The sequence below is a fragment of the Stegodyphus dumicola genome, chromosome 3 (assembly GCF_044657685.1).
Source record: "Stegodyphus dumicola isolate Sdum_Otavi_A_Nest chromosome 3, ASM4465768v1".
NCBI classification, from domain to species: domain Eukaryota; kingdom Metazoa; phylum Arthropoda; class Arachnida; order Araneae; family Eresidae; genus Stegodyphus; species Stegodyphus dumicola.
The window spans coordinates 127,885,315-127,901,329 of NC_140770.1; the positions used below are offsets into that span (position 1 = coordinate 127,885,315).

A 16,015-nucleotide genomic window follows, 5' to 3' on the forward strand; every position below is an offset into this window, starting at 1 on the left:
GAGGCATATAAACCTGTGCATCCATGTAGTTATATTAGGTATCCCTGAGCTCTGCTAACTGCTAAGCATCTACTCCTATAAAAATTACAAGGGAGAACACCCCAGAGGGTGGTATGAGCATCTCCCATTCCTTATCACCAAACTTTCGAGATAATTTTTAATTTGCCATGTATTTTTAGTGTCTTCTTGCCACACAGATACTATATGCTAATAAATATCCCTGCTTTCACTAGGATTCGAATTTGGGCCCTTCAGCATGGCAGCTAGCATGACCAACTACTATCCCATCAGGTAGGCATTCTGCAAGGTACCAATCACAAAGGGTATCTTTCACTATTAAATCCTTATAATAATTTTACTCATACCTTATGAGCATCACACTTTCTTTTTCTGTTGAAAGCAGAGTGAAAATAGTAAGCATATTAAATATTTAATAACTTTGACCTTTCTCCAGAATTATTATCTGTAACATGATCGTTTTTAAATAACAAAAGAAAAAAAACTGTATCTATTTTAAAACAGAAAATTTTCATTAGCTGAAGAAATGTTAATCTTGTGCCCATGCACAAATCAATAGTCTTTTGCTGATGCTGAACTATGCATATTAACTTTTTAATCAAGAAAATTAATTTTTTTAAAGAGAAAATTTTCACAAACTAAAGAAACATAAAACACATGCAAATCAGTAAATGTCTGAATATTAACAATGAAAAACTATTTAAAAAATTTTTATTAACTGAAGAAATGCTAGCTACCTATTTGCACTTGCAGAAACTGGTAACTGTTTCATACCAAGGTGAAAGCATGCCAATTTTTCTTTCTTACTATGAACATTCTAAGAGATGTAGTAAAACATGTTATATCATGCACCTAAGATTTTTCCATTATTTACCGTGCTTGGATACTAAATATTATACGGTAGTCACATGAAAGAAAAAAAAGAGAAAAAAAAAATCAGTTTAAAAAGGGTTTATTTTACATTAAACTGTACAAAGAAATTGACAGATTTAATACAGTGTTGATGTAACAGCACGATCTTGTTATTTCACTCCAAAATTAAACTTGATTTTGGTTTATATTTATCAAGAAATGTAATTAAAATTAATAATGCAGTTTTATAAATAAAAAATTATATAAAAACTTTTAATAGCCGTTTAGCATTACATCAGAGATAAGCATTAGCATGATAAAATATTTAAAGCCTGTATGTAATAAGTGAAATCAGTATTTATGAAAAATAATGCAAAATGTGGCATTGGAAAGGAATTGAAATAGCAGTGGCTCATAATCTGAGATGCAGAATATGATCTGCTGAATTTCTGCAGCTGTTTACTGAAGGTACTGGATATAATCAGAACTCATCATCAGAATCCAGTGCTGCTCTTCTCCTATCAAACTGAAATTAAACATGAAACTGGTTAACTTTTACTTTTTATCAATATGAAAAGCAATAATTAGCAATCAAATTATTTCAAAAAAACAGGTCACACACATGAAGTTATATGCTGTAAGAGCTTTGAATATAAATAAAATTTATTAATCACAAACATGGATGATCAAATTATTAACTATCAAGGTTGTATTCTAAATTTTTATCTTGAAATAATAAAGTGATTTAACTAGGTTATTAACTCTCCTGGTTCTCTTTAATTCACAATGTAAAACATTAAAACATCTTTTAACACATTACAACTTTTCAGAGTAACCATGTTATGTTAATAAGGGACTATAACAAGGCATAAGTCAAAAACTGCAGGAATGTATTTCATTCCTGTTCTCTTTTTGCTTCTCTGCTTAGCAATGAATTGCAGGCAATGTTTGGTCATTTCTATTTTCAACTTAGCATCTCATAATTTCTGCATATTTTTCACATGCACTCTCTTCCTCTATACATTTCACATCCACATTAATTAACTGCCCTCCCTTCCAAAAATGCCATATTTTGAATATTCTATCCTGGAACTACCGCTCATGGAAATTGTAGATTTGAATCAATTACTCAATGAAGAAGCAAATTTTAAAAAAAAATTTATTAAGCTAGATTTTCAAACTACTTTAAATAACTTCAAACTACTTTAAATAAAAGTGCCCATAAGATGTCACTGAAAATCTCTGAAAAATAGAATATATTTGTTACAAGTTACAAGCTTAAACACAGCCTGCTGAATGATATATTGAATCATGGCCAAATGGACTGAGATTCTTGAAACGGTTGTTAATAAAAGACATGCATATCTAAATGCACACTTTACAGCTTGATCACATATTGTGTTATATCACAGGTCTTAAAAAAAAAAAAAAAAAAAAAAAAAATCATGTCTTACAATAGCAAAGCAGCAATGTATATCAGCCTTCACTGATGGCACCACCTGCCAACAAACTTTGCTAATCAAAACTTGGAACTACTCTGATATGCGCCCTCAAGTCGCCAAATTTCTCGCCAAACATTTTTGGCGAGAAACTTCACGCTGCCATATTACTATCTAAATTTTTTGTCTATATTTCGAACTTTAAGCCTAAAATGTCTCCAAAAATGCAGTTTTCGCACATGCAAAAACTACATTTTGAACACACGATTTAAGCTAAAAAACCGAAACAAAAACAAAAAATTTAGATAGCAAAAATGTCAAGTTTCTAACCAAAAATATTTGACAAGAATCCATGTACACAGCGACATGCTTTAACTTAAAAAAAGTCTACGAATTGCACAATTTAGGCAAGGAACGAATCTACGATCTACGCACACCTCGCTTTAGTAAAATAACATAACAATAAATTTCAAATAATACCATGTACACAGCGTTTTGTTTCAAAAACAACAACGACAGAAATTCATACTAAATAACCAATGAACATAACATTCTACAAAATAAGAACAAGAATAAAATAAAATGCACTTACTATGAATTAATGCTTTTTCGAGCAGCAGAAATGCCAATTTCATACCGCCTTTAACATGCCGCCACGTAATCACTATCGTATTTACATTACAGCCAGACACACTCCAGAAAATTCATACTATGGTTCCCAAATAAATAAAATCACAAATCCCTACTTCTATCATGCACAGGCATTAAAAATAATCTCCCAAACCCTCCTTCCACACCTCCAAATACCCACTACCCCTCAACAGGATGGCCACAATGATATTTCCTTTTGCCGAACTTCAATTCAACAACTTCTTTATCTTTCCCTCCCATCTTCTCAGACACAGACGCGAATCAACGAGCTCCAGCTAAAGATTGTTCAACGTCAACAGGGTTGCCATAGAACACGCAATCGCGCCAAAAACCAGCGCAGAACACATATCGCCTCATTTGGTGAAATTAGGGCGTATATCAGAGTTGTACCCAAAACACTAACAGCAATTCGTTTGCACAAAAAATAGAGGTGATGCTGATAAATAACAAAGGTAAAACAAGAACAGAACTTATGCCTTATGTTTGTAACATTTTACACTCATACGTAATATTACTTCATTTATACAGTCAAAAGTCTTTAATCCGGACCTCAAAGCTACAAACTTTCTGCGCATACATAAACACAAAATGTGTTTACGTATGCACATAATACCTTTACACATGCGCATAATACGTTTACGCCTGCATGTTTAATGTAAAACGGATGGTATAAGCTAAGCTAAAATTATCTAATTATCTATTTCAGTTAATGTTTCAGATTGCGTTGTTCCTTAATCTTCTAATTGGATCCGGCTTATTATTTTTTGCAGACTGTTAGAGCAATTTTTTAAAAGTAAGCTTAAACTTTCGATTATGTCAAAAAGAATTTCCGATTCTGGAGTTGCCAAAGGATCTACAAAGTGAAAGCATGTTTCGATGTTCATCAAACAAAAAGTGGATTTGCTACAAAAAATGGATAGGCATATCCTTTGTTTCTCTAACCATTGCGAAATCTGTTTATCAATTTCACGCTGCTCTGTGGCCATGGGGGGGACTTCTTCCAAAAAACGGATGAACTCCTTATCATCAATGAACTGGAAGTTGATCTGTCAGCACTATCCTTATCTTCAGGGCAGATGTTTTTATTTTATTCGGCTTATAATTACTTACTAAATGTAGTATTTCATCTCGATGTACTCTGTCTTTGATATGATTTAAATCAAATTTTTCGTCATTATAAATATCACGAATACACATCAAATAGTTTTCTGGTTGCAATTTTCTAATTTCGACTATGCGCAATGTATGCTTTACGCATGAGGGTGTTGAAAGAAATGTTTAATGAAGTAAACAAATAAATATTAAGTTTTTTTTTGTAAATTTTGATACCCTTTAGATCATAATTGCTCTTTATTTCATAAATTACAGTTTCATATTTTTAATCTTATAATTTCTGCATGCCATCTTACCAGATTTAAACTGATTATCTATGATCCAGTAAAACCGATAATCCGGAATTGCCGAAGTCCCGATGAGTCCGATTACAGACTTTTGACTGTATATTAATATTTTAATGATACATTGATTATGGCATATTCCAAAGTTTATTTTAAGTGTCACTCTGAATTTTGTTACTAATAAAGGGTTTAGTGTTACAATACAAAAAATAATTAAAAATCTTACATAAGCAGATATTAATCATGGGAATTATCAAATGTGAAACTTCAGTAGTATGATAGTGAAGTACAAGGATTATTATGAAAAGTAAATACATTAAATATAACAATACCTTCACTGTAGGTGTATTATGTTTTACTTGACGATTGACTTCTTCCAAAAGATGGATGAACTCCTTATCATCAAGCTGCAAAGTCAATCAAATTTCTCATGAAATTATTTAATATGAACCTACATTTTTATAAAAGATACAGATCAAATTCAGATGTTAAAAAGACATTATAAAATTTATATGTGAAAAAATTAGCTTTGGAGAAACAAGCTTTAGCTCTCTAGTTGTTGCTCCACCTATTGTGGCACCATTTATTTTAGTGAGGATAATAGCTGTGTTGTTACTTATATCAATGGCCTTGTACTGTATAGGTAATCTTAGAGGGTCGAACAATAAACTGCTGATAGGAAACTGAAGACTGTACTAAAAAGTCAAAATACATTGGACCAAATATGGCGATTTCTTTCTTAATGCAAACACTAGCTGGTTGCCTAGTTGTCACCGCTTCTGACTCTGCAGTACATCTTTGATTTCTAATCAATACTGCCGAGTTTGAACCATAGGTCATTTATGCAGTAGTAGTGCTGTAATGACTCTCATTATAAGCTGCCCCCATAATACTGGAGCACCAACAAATGAAAACTAAAGCCAGGTTCATAACAAATTTGAAATACTTGCTTTAGTCCTGTACTTGAAAGTTACTACTATACAGTGCAAATTATAAATTTCAAACAATTTTCCTACATCTCTAAACCAATTATTGCCTCACCAGTACCTAAGGGGTTAAAACAGCTGAATACCAGTAGTTCAAACTGAATTTAAACTCAGGTGAATGAGCTGGCTGATGACTGTTTTCATGGTTTTTACCATGTGCAACATAAATGTAAGCCAGATTCCCTTAGAAAGTCTTCTATGAAGGCATCTTTCAACTTAAGTAGTTAGCTCTCATGTGCTTTGCTGTATTCAAATAACTAATAATGATGAATACTAATAATGAAACAGTACAATCCAGTGAATTAAATTGATGTGAATAAGATATCAAATATTAACAATTAATCGAAGCTAATTCTCATTCACTTCTAAAGGTAATAAATTACAATTAAAACTTTGAAAAGAGAATATAGGTGTCAGAAAAAAAATCTAATCATAATAAACTAAAGTTTTATTCAGAAAAGTTAAATTAATTTTAAATTCTACATTTCAAAATCCAGTCTGACAGAAATTCAAGCAATCAAAATCCTACTATATGTACTTTATGCACAAAAGGCATTTAAAGTTATTCTGCATGAACATAACTTTACATGTTATTCATTCATATGATATATTAGTTGTGAGAAAATTTCCTAGTAAACTTATATATATACTTTGTGCTGCCTAATGAACAGTTTGAACCTTGTAGCATACTTTTCCAAGAGCTACAAAATTTTGGCTTTTCCAGAGCAGTTTGAATTCTGTTTTCTTTAGCAAGACCACTGTTTGGTCATCCTTAGAATTCAGTTAGCTCACACATAGAAAGTTGTGTTAAGATTTCAGTAAGTTTGCATTTTTTAATTATTGTTTCAAATAGGTTTTCAATTTTTTAGCTGTTTAAAGCTCATTTAACCATTTTATTTATAGAAATCTCCAAGTACAGTTTTTCATTTTCTTGATGTTAAAAGTTTAGTTTAGTATAATTGAAGACCTCCCAATTTTTTAGTTTGTTTAAATGACTATTAGTTTTGCTCCTGATTTACTCTTGATTTTGAGTTTCGGATTAGCATATATTGGTTTTAGACCAACCCCCCCTTTTTTTTTTAAATTTCTATGTATATAATGTAAAGTTCTATGGTTTTTTGTCATTTTGGCACTACGTAATGTTTTATTCATTTTTCTAAGGGTTTCGAAAACGTGTAGGGAAAATTCTGGTACATTCAAGATTCGAGTTTTTGGTTTTATATGAATTTTAAAGTCTTGAATAAAAATTTGATGAAATCTTTTACAGTTCTTGATCTTAAATGGACCAGGAGAATCAAAACATATTAATTTACTTTTATGAAGCTTTAATTCATTTTCCCTGGTGAGTTCTGAATTGGAGTTTCAATAAAAGGAGATTAATTTTTATTTGTATAATTTTGTATATCTTCTCTTTCACAATTTTATTTTTTGAAATTGTTCAACTATGAATTCTTTCTTTAATTGGATTAGTTTCAATATTGTGTTAAACCTCTTATACATGGCTGCAATTATTATATTATAGAGGAACTGCCTAGCTTTTATTCCAATTTACTAATTTATTTAGATGCTTTAAGTTTATATATATATAATTAAAGATATTCTTCACATAATTAATCAACAGAGATAACTATGGAAAAATTTAGCAATTCTCTTTTTATTATTTACCATTTTTCTAGAGAAGATTCTATAAATGATTATACATACAAAACTGGTACACGATTTAAAATATCAAGTAATGTCATTATATTTATAAATGTCTCTATTAATGTCCTACTATTTTAAATTAGTGAGCCAATTTTTTAAGCTAAAACATAGCAAATAATTTGTAAGTACCATAAAAAAGAATAATTACTTTCCTGAAAATATTGTTTAATAACAATGGTTGCAGATATATAAGGTAGCATACAGTTATACAGGAAGATTGGATGATAAACAGACCATATTTATAGTTATTCATTAATATGAGTAATCGGATTTGAGGGACATGAAACCTCATATACAATAAATTTCTACTGAGTGCATACTATGCTTTTTTACATGAATGCTGAATATAGTTAAAAACTATAAAAAATATCATCGTTATTGCATCTAAACTTACATAGCACACCCACAGATTTTCTGGTGTTCTCTTCCGACTACAAAACCTAGTCTAACAATAACATGTCTGATAGCGTTATTTTATGTAATATTATTTAAATTCTAAATTTCAATTATTAAAAGACCTGGCTTTTAAAAGTAATATAGTTTTCTAATGGCACCTCAACACATATAAAAAAGATGTTATAGCAAGTAATCATGATAGTGAAAAAAATTTAATTATCAGTTTGGGGATCAATCATTGTAGTGAAACAGTTGTTATTACTCGCAATCATTGTAGTGAAACAGTCGTTATTACTCGCAATCATTATAACAAGCACTGATTGCATAAAAGATTAATCTGATTACAGAAAAACATTAATTTCTGTTTTAAAATAGTATTTCTAATCAATGGCCAAACAGAAAATCATTTGGAATTATTGGAATCTGAAAAATGAAAATACGATCCCTAATCTAATGTCCTCACAGACTAGCAAAATTAAGAAAATAGCAGTGTCATATAATTGCTAAAATAATATCATAACTTCATAATGACATAAAATATCATTATATTTACATTATTCATAGCTCAAATAAAGCTTTTAAACAGCTTTTATTTTGAAAATAGGAAACATATTGTAATTCATGCATGAAGTGTAACAGACATCTATATCCCACATATATCTGAAATATGCTATCCCTTCATTTGGGTTTTTAATTACTCTACTGTGACCTTCCAGTAAGACAGCAAAATCCGAAACCAAAATCTTTCTCCTGTAAATGAATATAAATTATTTTTAATCATGAACATAGTTTCAGATCATTCAACTATGTGCAGATACATGCTCATATAAAACTGTAAATCATTACCTGGGATCGTATCCGCCCAGTTCTAGCCATATTAATGACCATATTTTCTAACATTTTCCCAGTTTCTGGTTTAGCTATTGATATTGTACTCACTATAAAGAAACAGAAAAAATTAGCAATTACAGGTAAACATGCATTAAAACTAATCCTCTAAAATGACATTTTTTAGAGCTAAATATCCATAGCTAAATCAACATAAGAATATCCAAAGAAAAAGGAAAAAAATTATATACTAAGATATAAAAAAAAAAAAAAAAAATTATATACCAAGATATAAATAAAAAAATTATATACCAAGATATAAATAAAAAAAAATTTATACCGAGATATAAATCAAAACTTACAATATCAAACAAAAGCTTTTTTAAACCTTTAAAAAAATAAAAGCCATGCAAAACAATATTTAAAAAACTTCAAATATATTCTTACATCTACCACGTGCTTCTTTTGATAACACTTGAGTAAGAATCTGATTTTTGAATTCTTCTTCTTTTGCTTTTTGTTCTTCAGCTGCTGCTTGATCTCCCTGACTTCCCTTAAAAAAATTTAAGAGATTTTAAATGCAAGAAATGAAACATTTTTAAACGGGGGAAAAAAAAAAAAAAAAAAAAAAGGGCTTTTTAGGCTTATTTCAACATTTTGTCAATTTATTGGTATCTACACTGAATGATAGAGAGATTTCATATTTTACTTACTTAAAATGTGAAAGAATTATATTTTTCAAATGAGTCGCATATTAGACTTTCTCGTGAAAGTTTCTTGATCTGAGGAAGCGAAACCATCCTAGCAAAAATTTAGAAAATTTAATTATTTACATATTTGTGACAATGGTTGCAGGATGTTGATGAGCTGCCACTAGTTTTTAGATCTTTTTGGCCTTGTCGCACTATCTGTTTTTTTGGTAATCAAGACCACTTTATTACAGGCCAATGCGGTTCAGAGTTACTAATGATGATGTTCACCTATATATGGCATCTGTAATGCTTAAAGCCCATAACTGCTCTGCTCATGTCAGGACAGAATCTCTTAGCTACTGCCCATAGCACAATGCTCAAGTTGGTCACATTAAAACAGCTGTCTTACAACGAAAAATTTGGAGCAATGCACTTTCTACATGGAAAATAATGCCACTACATATCTAAAATTTTATATAATTTATAGGAAAGATGCCTTGGTATTTGTATATTAATTGCTATATATAGCTTAAATTGGCTTCAAGATACGGCAACAACTTGCCAATAAATATCTCCTTGCCATTAGCCAACCATGCCCTTAATCTTTGCAACTTTAACATACTGAATGAGTCTTAAAACAGAACAACAATGAATGATTGAGTAAATACATTACAATGTGACAAGACTTTATCTAGAGGTGTTAGAAGTATCCTCCATTGAATTCAGGGCACATGTTCAGACAAAACATGATCAAATTTGTGAAGGTTGTTGCTGTACACTAGTCCCTTTACGACTTTCAACAAAAAGAAAGGTACTAATTCAGAAGTCAAACAACAAAAAAGAAAGGTACTTACGTATTATCGCAACCAGGTTGGCACGATTTGTAAGTTTGAGTAAAAAAGTATGAATAGAAAGAAAATGTACATTTATTAATTACAGATAATTTTTAATACAGTTTTTTACATTATTTTGTTTTAAAATATAAAATAGCAATTAAACCCTTCCAGTTTCGAATTTGAATAAGTTGCAGAATTATTTTTTCGGCGGAAATCTTTTGGCTTTTTCCAATTTCCGGTTCTCACAACCAAATGTTGATTGCACTCTTCGACGTTACATTTCCAGAAGATTTGCTTTCCAAATTACAGTTTCATTTTATGAGAATTTTTACAAGTACGTTCGTTCGGTATAATTCCATATCCCTGCAACAATTCAACAGCATCTTTTACACTCACAGGCAGATCCCAAATACCCAAAGTTAAAGTATTTCAGGGCATTCAATCTAACCGGTAAGAAAAATAATTTCTTTACGAAAAACTACGTATAACACGTAAGGTTGCCGTAAGTAGGGTCGCCAAATTTGACGATTTATGCGAATCTTGGCCTGGTTGTGTTAATACGTAAGTACCAAAAGAAATCAAGGGGTGATAAATCTGGCAAAAGAAGTGCCACACCTGATGTTATGGTCAGATAAAAACACTACTTACTGTACATGATTGTTGTATGTACTGCTAGCACCATGGCTCCATCCTCCTAACAGCTAGAAATTCCTTTACTCATCCTCAGACAGTTCTTAAAAAAATGAATTGACTATGTTGCTGATTTAACGAGTCAAGTTCACAGTCTTATAGAAGAACACAGGATGATGTGACATGACAGACACCAAATTTCTGAGCATGCAGTGGAACCTCCATGAACATGGATGGATTGTCACGTGAACAGTGTCACATGTTCTGAGAGCACATGTAATCTGACAGGCAGAACTATGCTTCATCGGAAATGAATAAGTAACCATCCTTAATGTATAATGGCAATTTTGAATGCCTGCAAGTTCGAGTACTGCTTCAGGATCCACATAATAGTTGACTGAGACACCAACAACAGCTATACTAAACACTGAGATGATTTTGTGGACTGCATATCATTAGATGTGTTTTGCCACCCATCTCTGCCTCAATGCAGACAGTCTTTAGATATATTTTTGGTCTATTATGCACGAACCTAGTTTCCTGTCATTTTGCAATCATTTATGCATTACTGAATTGGTTGAGAACCTCGCTGCAACTCCATCGGAAGAAAATTTGCATGATGAAAATCGAGGCATGCATATGTCTCAATAATACATATATGCTACCGCTCTATTAACACCATGCTGACCCACTGAACTACTCTCACAACTTTCCTCACTGCTAACACTCGATTGACCTACATGCTGGTTGCCTCAAGATCACTGGTAGACATTTCCTGCTCTTCTAGGTAGGTTGTCACACTATGCCATAATTATTCAATCAGTCATTAATTTAAACATGTTCCATGGGGCTTTTTTTAAAAGAATCACACTGCACATATACTAAGCCACCTTTTAAATTGTTTCTCAAATGAAACTATCCACTTTTTTCAGAATCACAGAATACTGTTTGTGATGCATTAGCATAACTACCTTACCAAATATTCAAAACACAGGCAAACCATAAACATAATAAGTCTTCAGTTAAAACAAATATTATCATTCAGGGTATTTTGGGGGAAGAGGGGTAGCATTATTTTTCTATAAATAAATTGTGCTTTTTTTTTTTTTTTTTTTTTTTCCTTACACTCAACAGCAGTCACAAAATTTCCATCAGATTAAAAGAAATAAAACCTTGTTTGAAATTAAATTTATTGATTGATTTTTCAGGATAAATACATATGTTCAGAATTGAATTTCGGTACAATATAAATAAATTTAAAAAATAATTTTTTTGCAATTATAAGCCATCATTCTTTTCCTTCTGTAAAAAATCAATAAAACCAAAATAATTGCATTGACATTCAAGTACCTATTCTTCTGGCTTGATATCAGACATTCCTTCACCTTCAATTTTTTCATTTTAAGTTTGTTCCCCCTTTCTATTATATTTATCCTGATAATTCTTTTTTTGATTGATTTCTATCAGTTTCAGCCTGGAAACACTATTAAAAAGAAGACAGAAAGAAACACGAAATAAAAGAAATGCAGAAAAATAGTTACTATATTCACACTGAGATGACAAAAGTCATGGGACAGCAATATGCAAATATACAGATGGCATTATTATCGCATACAAAATTATAAATGGGCAGTGCATTGGCAGAGCTTTCATTTGTATTCAAGTTATTCATGTGAAAAGGTTTTTGACATGATTGCAGATGCACATACTTTGAACACACAATGGTAGTTGGAGCTAGATTCATGGGCCATTCCATTTCAGAAATCATTAGGGAATTCAACATTCTGAGGTTCACAGTGTCAAGATTAAGCCAAGAATACCTACTTTCAGGCATAACCTCCCATCACACAAAATAATTCCAGAAATTAATGTGGGACATATGGACATGTCTGGTAGGACAGGGCAGCAAAATTTCACTTTAATGGCTATGGCAGCAGAAGACCAAGTCGAGTGCCTTTACTGATAGAATGACATCAGCTACAGCACCACTCATGGGCTCGTGACCATATCAGTTGGACCCTAGATGACTGGAAAACCGTGGCTTGGTAAAATGAATCATGATTTTAGTTGCTAAAAGCTAATGATAGGGTTCGAGTGTGAAGCAAACAATGCACCGTGCAAGCTGGTAATCTGTAATGATGTGGGCTGTTTTTTCATGGCATGGCCTAGGTCTTCTGGTCCAACTGAACTGATCATTTACTTGAAATGGTTAAGTTCTACTTGCAGCCATTCATTGACTTCACATATCCACACAACGATGAAATTTTTATGGAGGAGAATGTGCTATGTCATCGGGTTACAACCGTTCATGATTGGTTTGAAGAAAAATCTGGACAATTCCAATGAATGATTTCACCACCTAGATTGCCTGACATGAATTTCATATTGAACATTATAGGATATAATCGAGAGGTCAGTTCGTGTACAAAATCCGGCACCGGCAACACTTTCACAATTACAGACGTCTACAGAGGCAACATGGTTCTATTTCTGCAAGGGACTTTCGACACTTTGCCGAGCATAATAATACAAAAAGAATTGTATAAGACTTAACAGAAGGCATAAAACTTAAAAGGCAGCATAATTGAGAATATTTTGCCTTTGGAATGCATGCAATGCCACATGAACTTAATTAGATACGTCTAAACAATATCTTTTTATCATTTATTACACCATTTTGCACTATCCCACAAGCTCTGAATAGACTGAATATGACAACTAGTGTCCACATCAGTGAAATGACAAGAAAGATTTACCAAGTAATATTCGTTATCTGCCAGGTTGCAAATCTGAAATTTTTAACTGATGTGAATATGATTCACAAAAAATAGTTTAAAAAAAGTTAAAAAAATAGTTAAATGGCATGATATTTTACTCACTTATGAAAAATCTCAAATTGTAATCAGAAGATTCATATTCCCATAAGCAGCTTAAAAAAAGTAGTTAAATGCCATGATATTTTACTCTCTTATGACAAAATTCATAGCAGTGAAAAAAAAAAATTCTGATTATCCATAACTTGAGTTTCAATATGCAGAGTAGACTTCCCATGTTTTGTGAATATTTTCACCTATACATGTCAAAATAACCAACTCATGTATGCACGCACTACATACATAGTCACGTACACATGAAAATACACTTTTTAGCTTAAAATTCATTTCTGTAATTAGTATTTTTTCCTTTAAACAGACTTTTCCAGTCATAATGAATCTTAATGGGATTGTAAAATTAGCTGGCTGATGAAAAATAAAACATTGGATATCTTCAAAGGTTTCAAATGTACTTTTAGTCAAGGGAACACACAATGCCTTTTTTGTGCAATTCGGAGATTTTTTTTCAAGTGAAAATAGGTCGATGTGTACATGGATACTGAGTTTGTGCAATTCTTTGTCTTGTTGTTTTGGCTTTGTGTAGTGGTGATTTCATGTAGTGGCAAAAATCGCCGTTATGCAAGCCAAAATAATAAGTCAAAGAATTGCACAAACTCGGCATCCACGTACCGCCAAAAAACACCAAGTTTCGCCAAGGGGTACCCTAAAATATACTTTTACCCAAAATTCTATATAAAGTCCATATACTTTTTTCCTCATTAAATCTATTACTTAAAAATGCTTCTTCAAATTATTATGTATGACTAGAGCATTAACTGTAAGTCATAAAGATTGCCAAACAAATGCTTCTCACCAAAGCTGTCAACAGCTGGCAACTTAACGATGACTTGAACTACCAGGAAAGAAGAAAAGTAAAACAAAAATTAAAAAGATATGAAAAAATAAAAAAGCCAAGCAATTTACTCTCAGGGTTACTGCTGGAAAATTCCATACAGAAGGATTGCTTTCATATTCATACCACATAAAAATTTCTGCCAGCTTTAAATGTGTCAGATTTCGGACTAAATGCTTATTAAAAGAAAAGGAATCAAGGTACAAAGTGAGAGAGTCATTCATTAATTATAATCAAGAATTTAACAATATAACCATTTACTCATGACATTTTGAGGAACTCTGAAATTACAGGGCTAAACCCATAAAGCTCGGAGGGTTAAAAAGAAAAAAAAAATTTTTCCCCCCAGTACTTAAATACTATCCCATAAACAGTGAAAGCTGGCTACCATTGAACCTTAGAAATTAGCAGAGATTGCTCCAAAGTTGTCTCAATCATTCCTATAACATTTTGAAGGAGATAATACTTGTTCATTTAATAAAAAATCAGTATTTGACCCACTTCATGTTTGCTCTTTATAAAAAGGTTTTCACCGACAGAAGGTTTTGCTGTTTGAATTCTAAATTAAGAAAATCGAGTATCGTAAAATATGGACAATCATCCAATTCTCAAAGGCAAGAAACTTAAAAGCTGTGGCTGTTCATAAGTATATGGTGACAATGCAATGACAGAAGTGCATAAATGGGTGAGCTTGTTGAAAGAAGCTCGGAATCACGTCCATAATAAATCAAACTCAGTAATCTACCAAGGGTAAGGATGCTTTTGTGAAGAACTTCATGTGGAAACTAACTTGCATCTATATTATGCATGGGAAGAACAAGAGACTACTATTCAAATTAACTCATTTTAACTTCCCTAAAAATTTTTGCTAATCAATTCATATCTCACAAAGAGGTATTTCTCGATCAGCTGCGATGAGACTTATTCAACTTAAATGACAATTTTTGCAGGTGTACTGCAAGGGTCATGCCTTGACCCTGTATAGTTCCTGCTTTAAACAGCCAACTTAACTCATGAAAAATTAAACCACAATATGATGCTGGCATACTACACAAGTGAGACTGCAAAGTTTTCAGATCTATAAAGCCAAATCCTGCAATTAGTATTCTACAGGACTCTGCCATAAAAAACGAAGATTAGTGTGCAAAATAGAAAATTTCAATTAATGCAGGTAAATCTCAACTTCTACACATCTGCAGAAAGTGGGTTCAAAATATGAGAGTGCAGTCTCTGTATCTTTTCAGTCAGCAGGTGCCAAGATTAGACAAAGTTAATTATTTGGCTGGTATTTACCAATCATCGGCTTACTGAAGCACAAACATCGACTACATAGGCAATAAAATTATAGCAATTGTGCACCAATAAGTACTTGCATTGCCTAAACAGCAAGTTTTTTTATAGGACTTTGTAGCAGTAAAGGAAATTTCAATGCCTTCCTGAAATATATCTGCTTTCTATGAGGCTCGCCCAAATCATTAATACACCTTTTTGAAAAATATAAACATATGCTGTGTTTCAAGAAGAAAGTCAAATGCGATGAGCTCCCTACTTTTTGAATTCACCACTGTATCAAACAACAATAATAAAACTTCAAAATCAGATAAACTTTTCTTCAGCATTAATCACAAAATCAAGTTTGACTTTCACATTGATATTAGTCATCTAGTATAAAAACAGAATCTTAAATACTTCTATTCTAAATAACCATCCTTAGAATTTAACATTACTTACCATATTTCGCTGTCCCTGGAGTTCAGCTAAACGTTTTGCTCTTAATATTTGTAACTCGTCGTCGTCCATGATTTCAATTCTGCTCCAAATTTTCAAGTTGAGTTTAGATGCCCATCTTGAATTTGAAAA

The 16,015-nt window shown here is 31.8% G+C and overlaps 1 protein-coding gene across 1 annotated transcript; it reads right to left on the reverse strand.

Moving 5' to 3' along the window:
• Nucleotides 1–954: 954 nt before the first annotated feature.
• PDCD-5 (programmed cell death 5) lies at nucleotides 955–16,001 on the reverse strand. The gene is made up of 5 exons (XM_085813297.1): nucleotides 15,887–16,001; nucleotides 8,719–8,824; nucleotides 8,290–8,381; nucleotides 4,690–4,764; nucleotides 955–1,396 (listed from the first exon to the last, which is right to left on the reverse strand). The coding sequence occupies exons 1-5, from the start codon at nucleotides 15,953–15,955 to the stop codon at nucleotides 1,352–1,354; spliced, it is 387 nt and encodes a 128-aa protein (XP_085669423.1). The 5' UTR covers nucleotides 15,956–16,001; the 3' UTR covers nucleotides 955–1,351.
• Nucleotides 16,002–16,015: the final 14 nt, after the last annotated feature.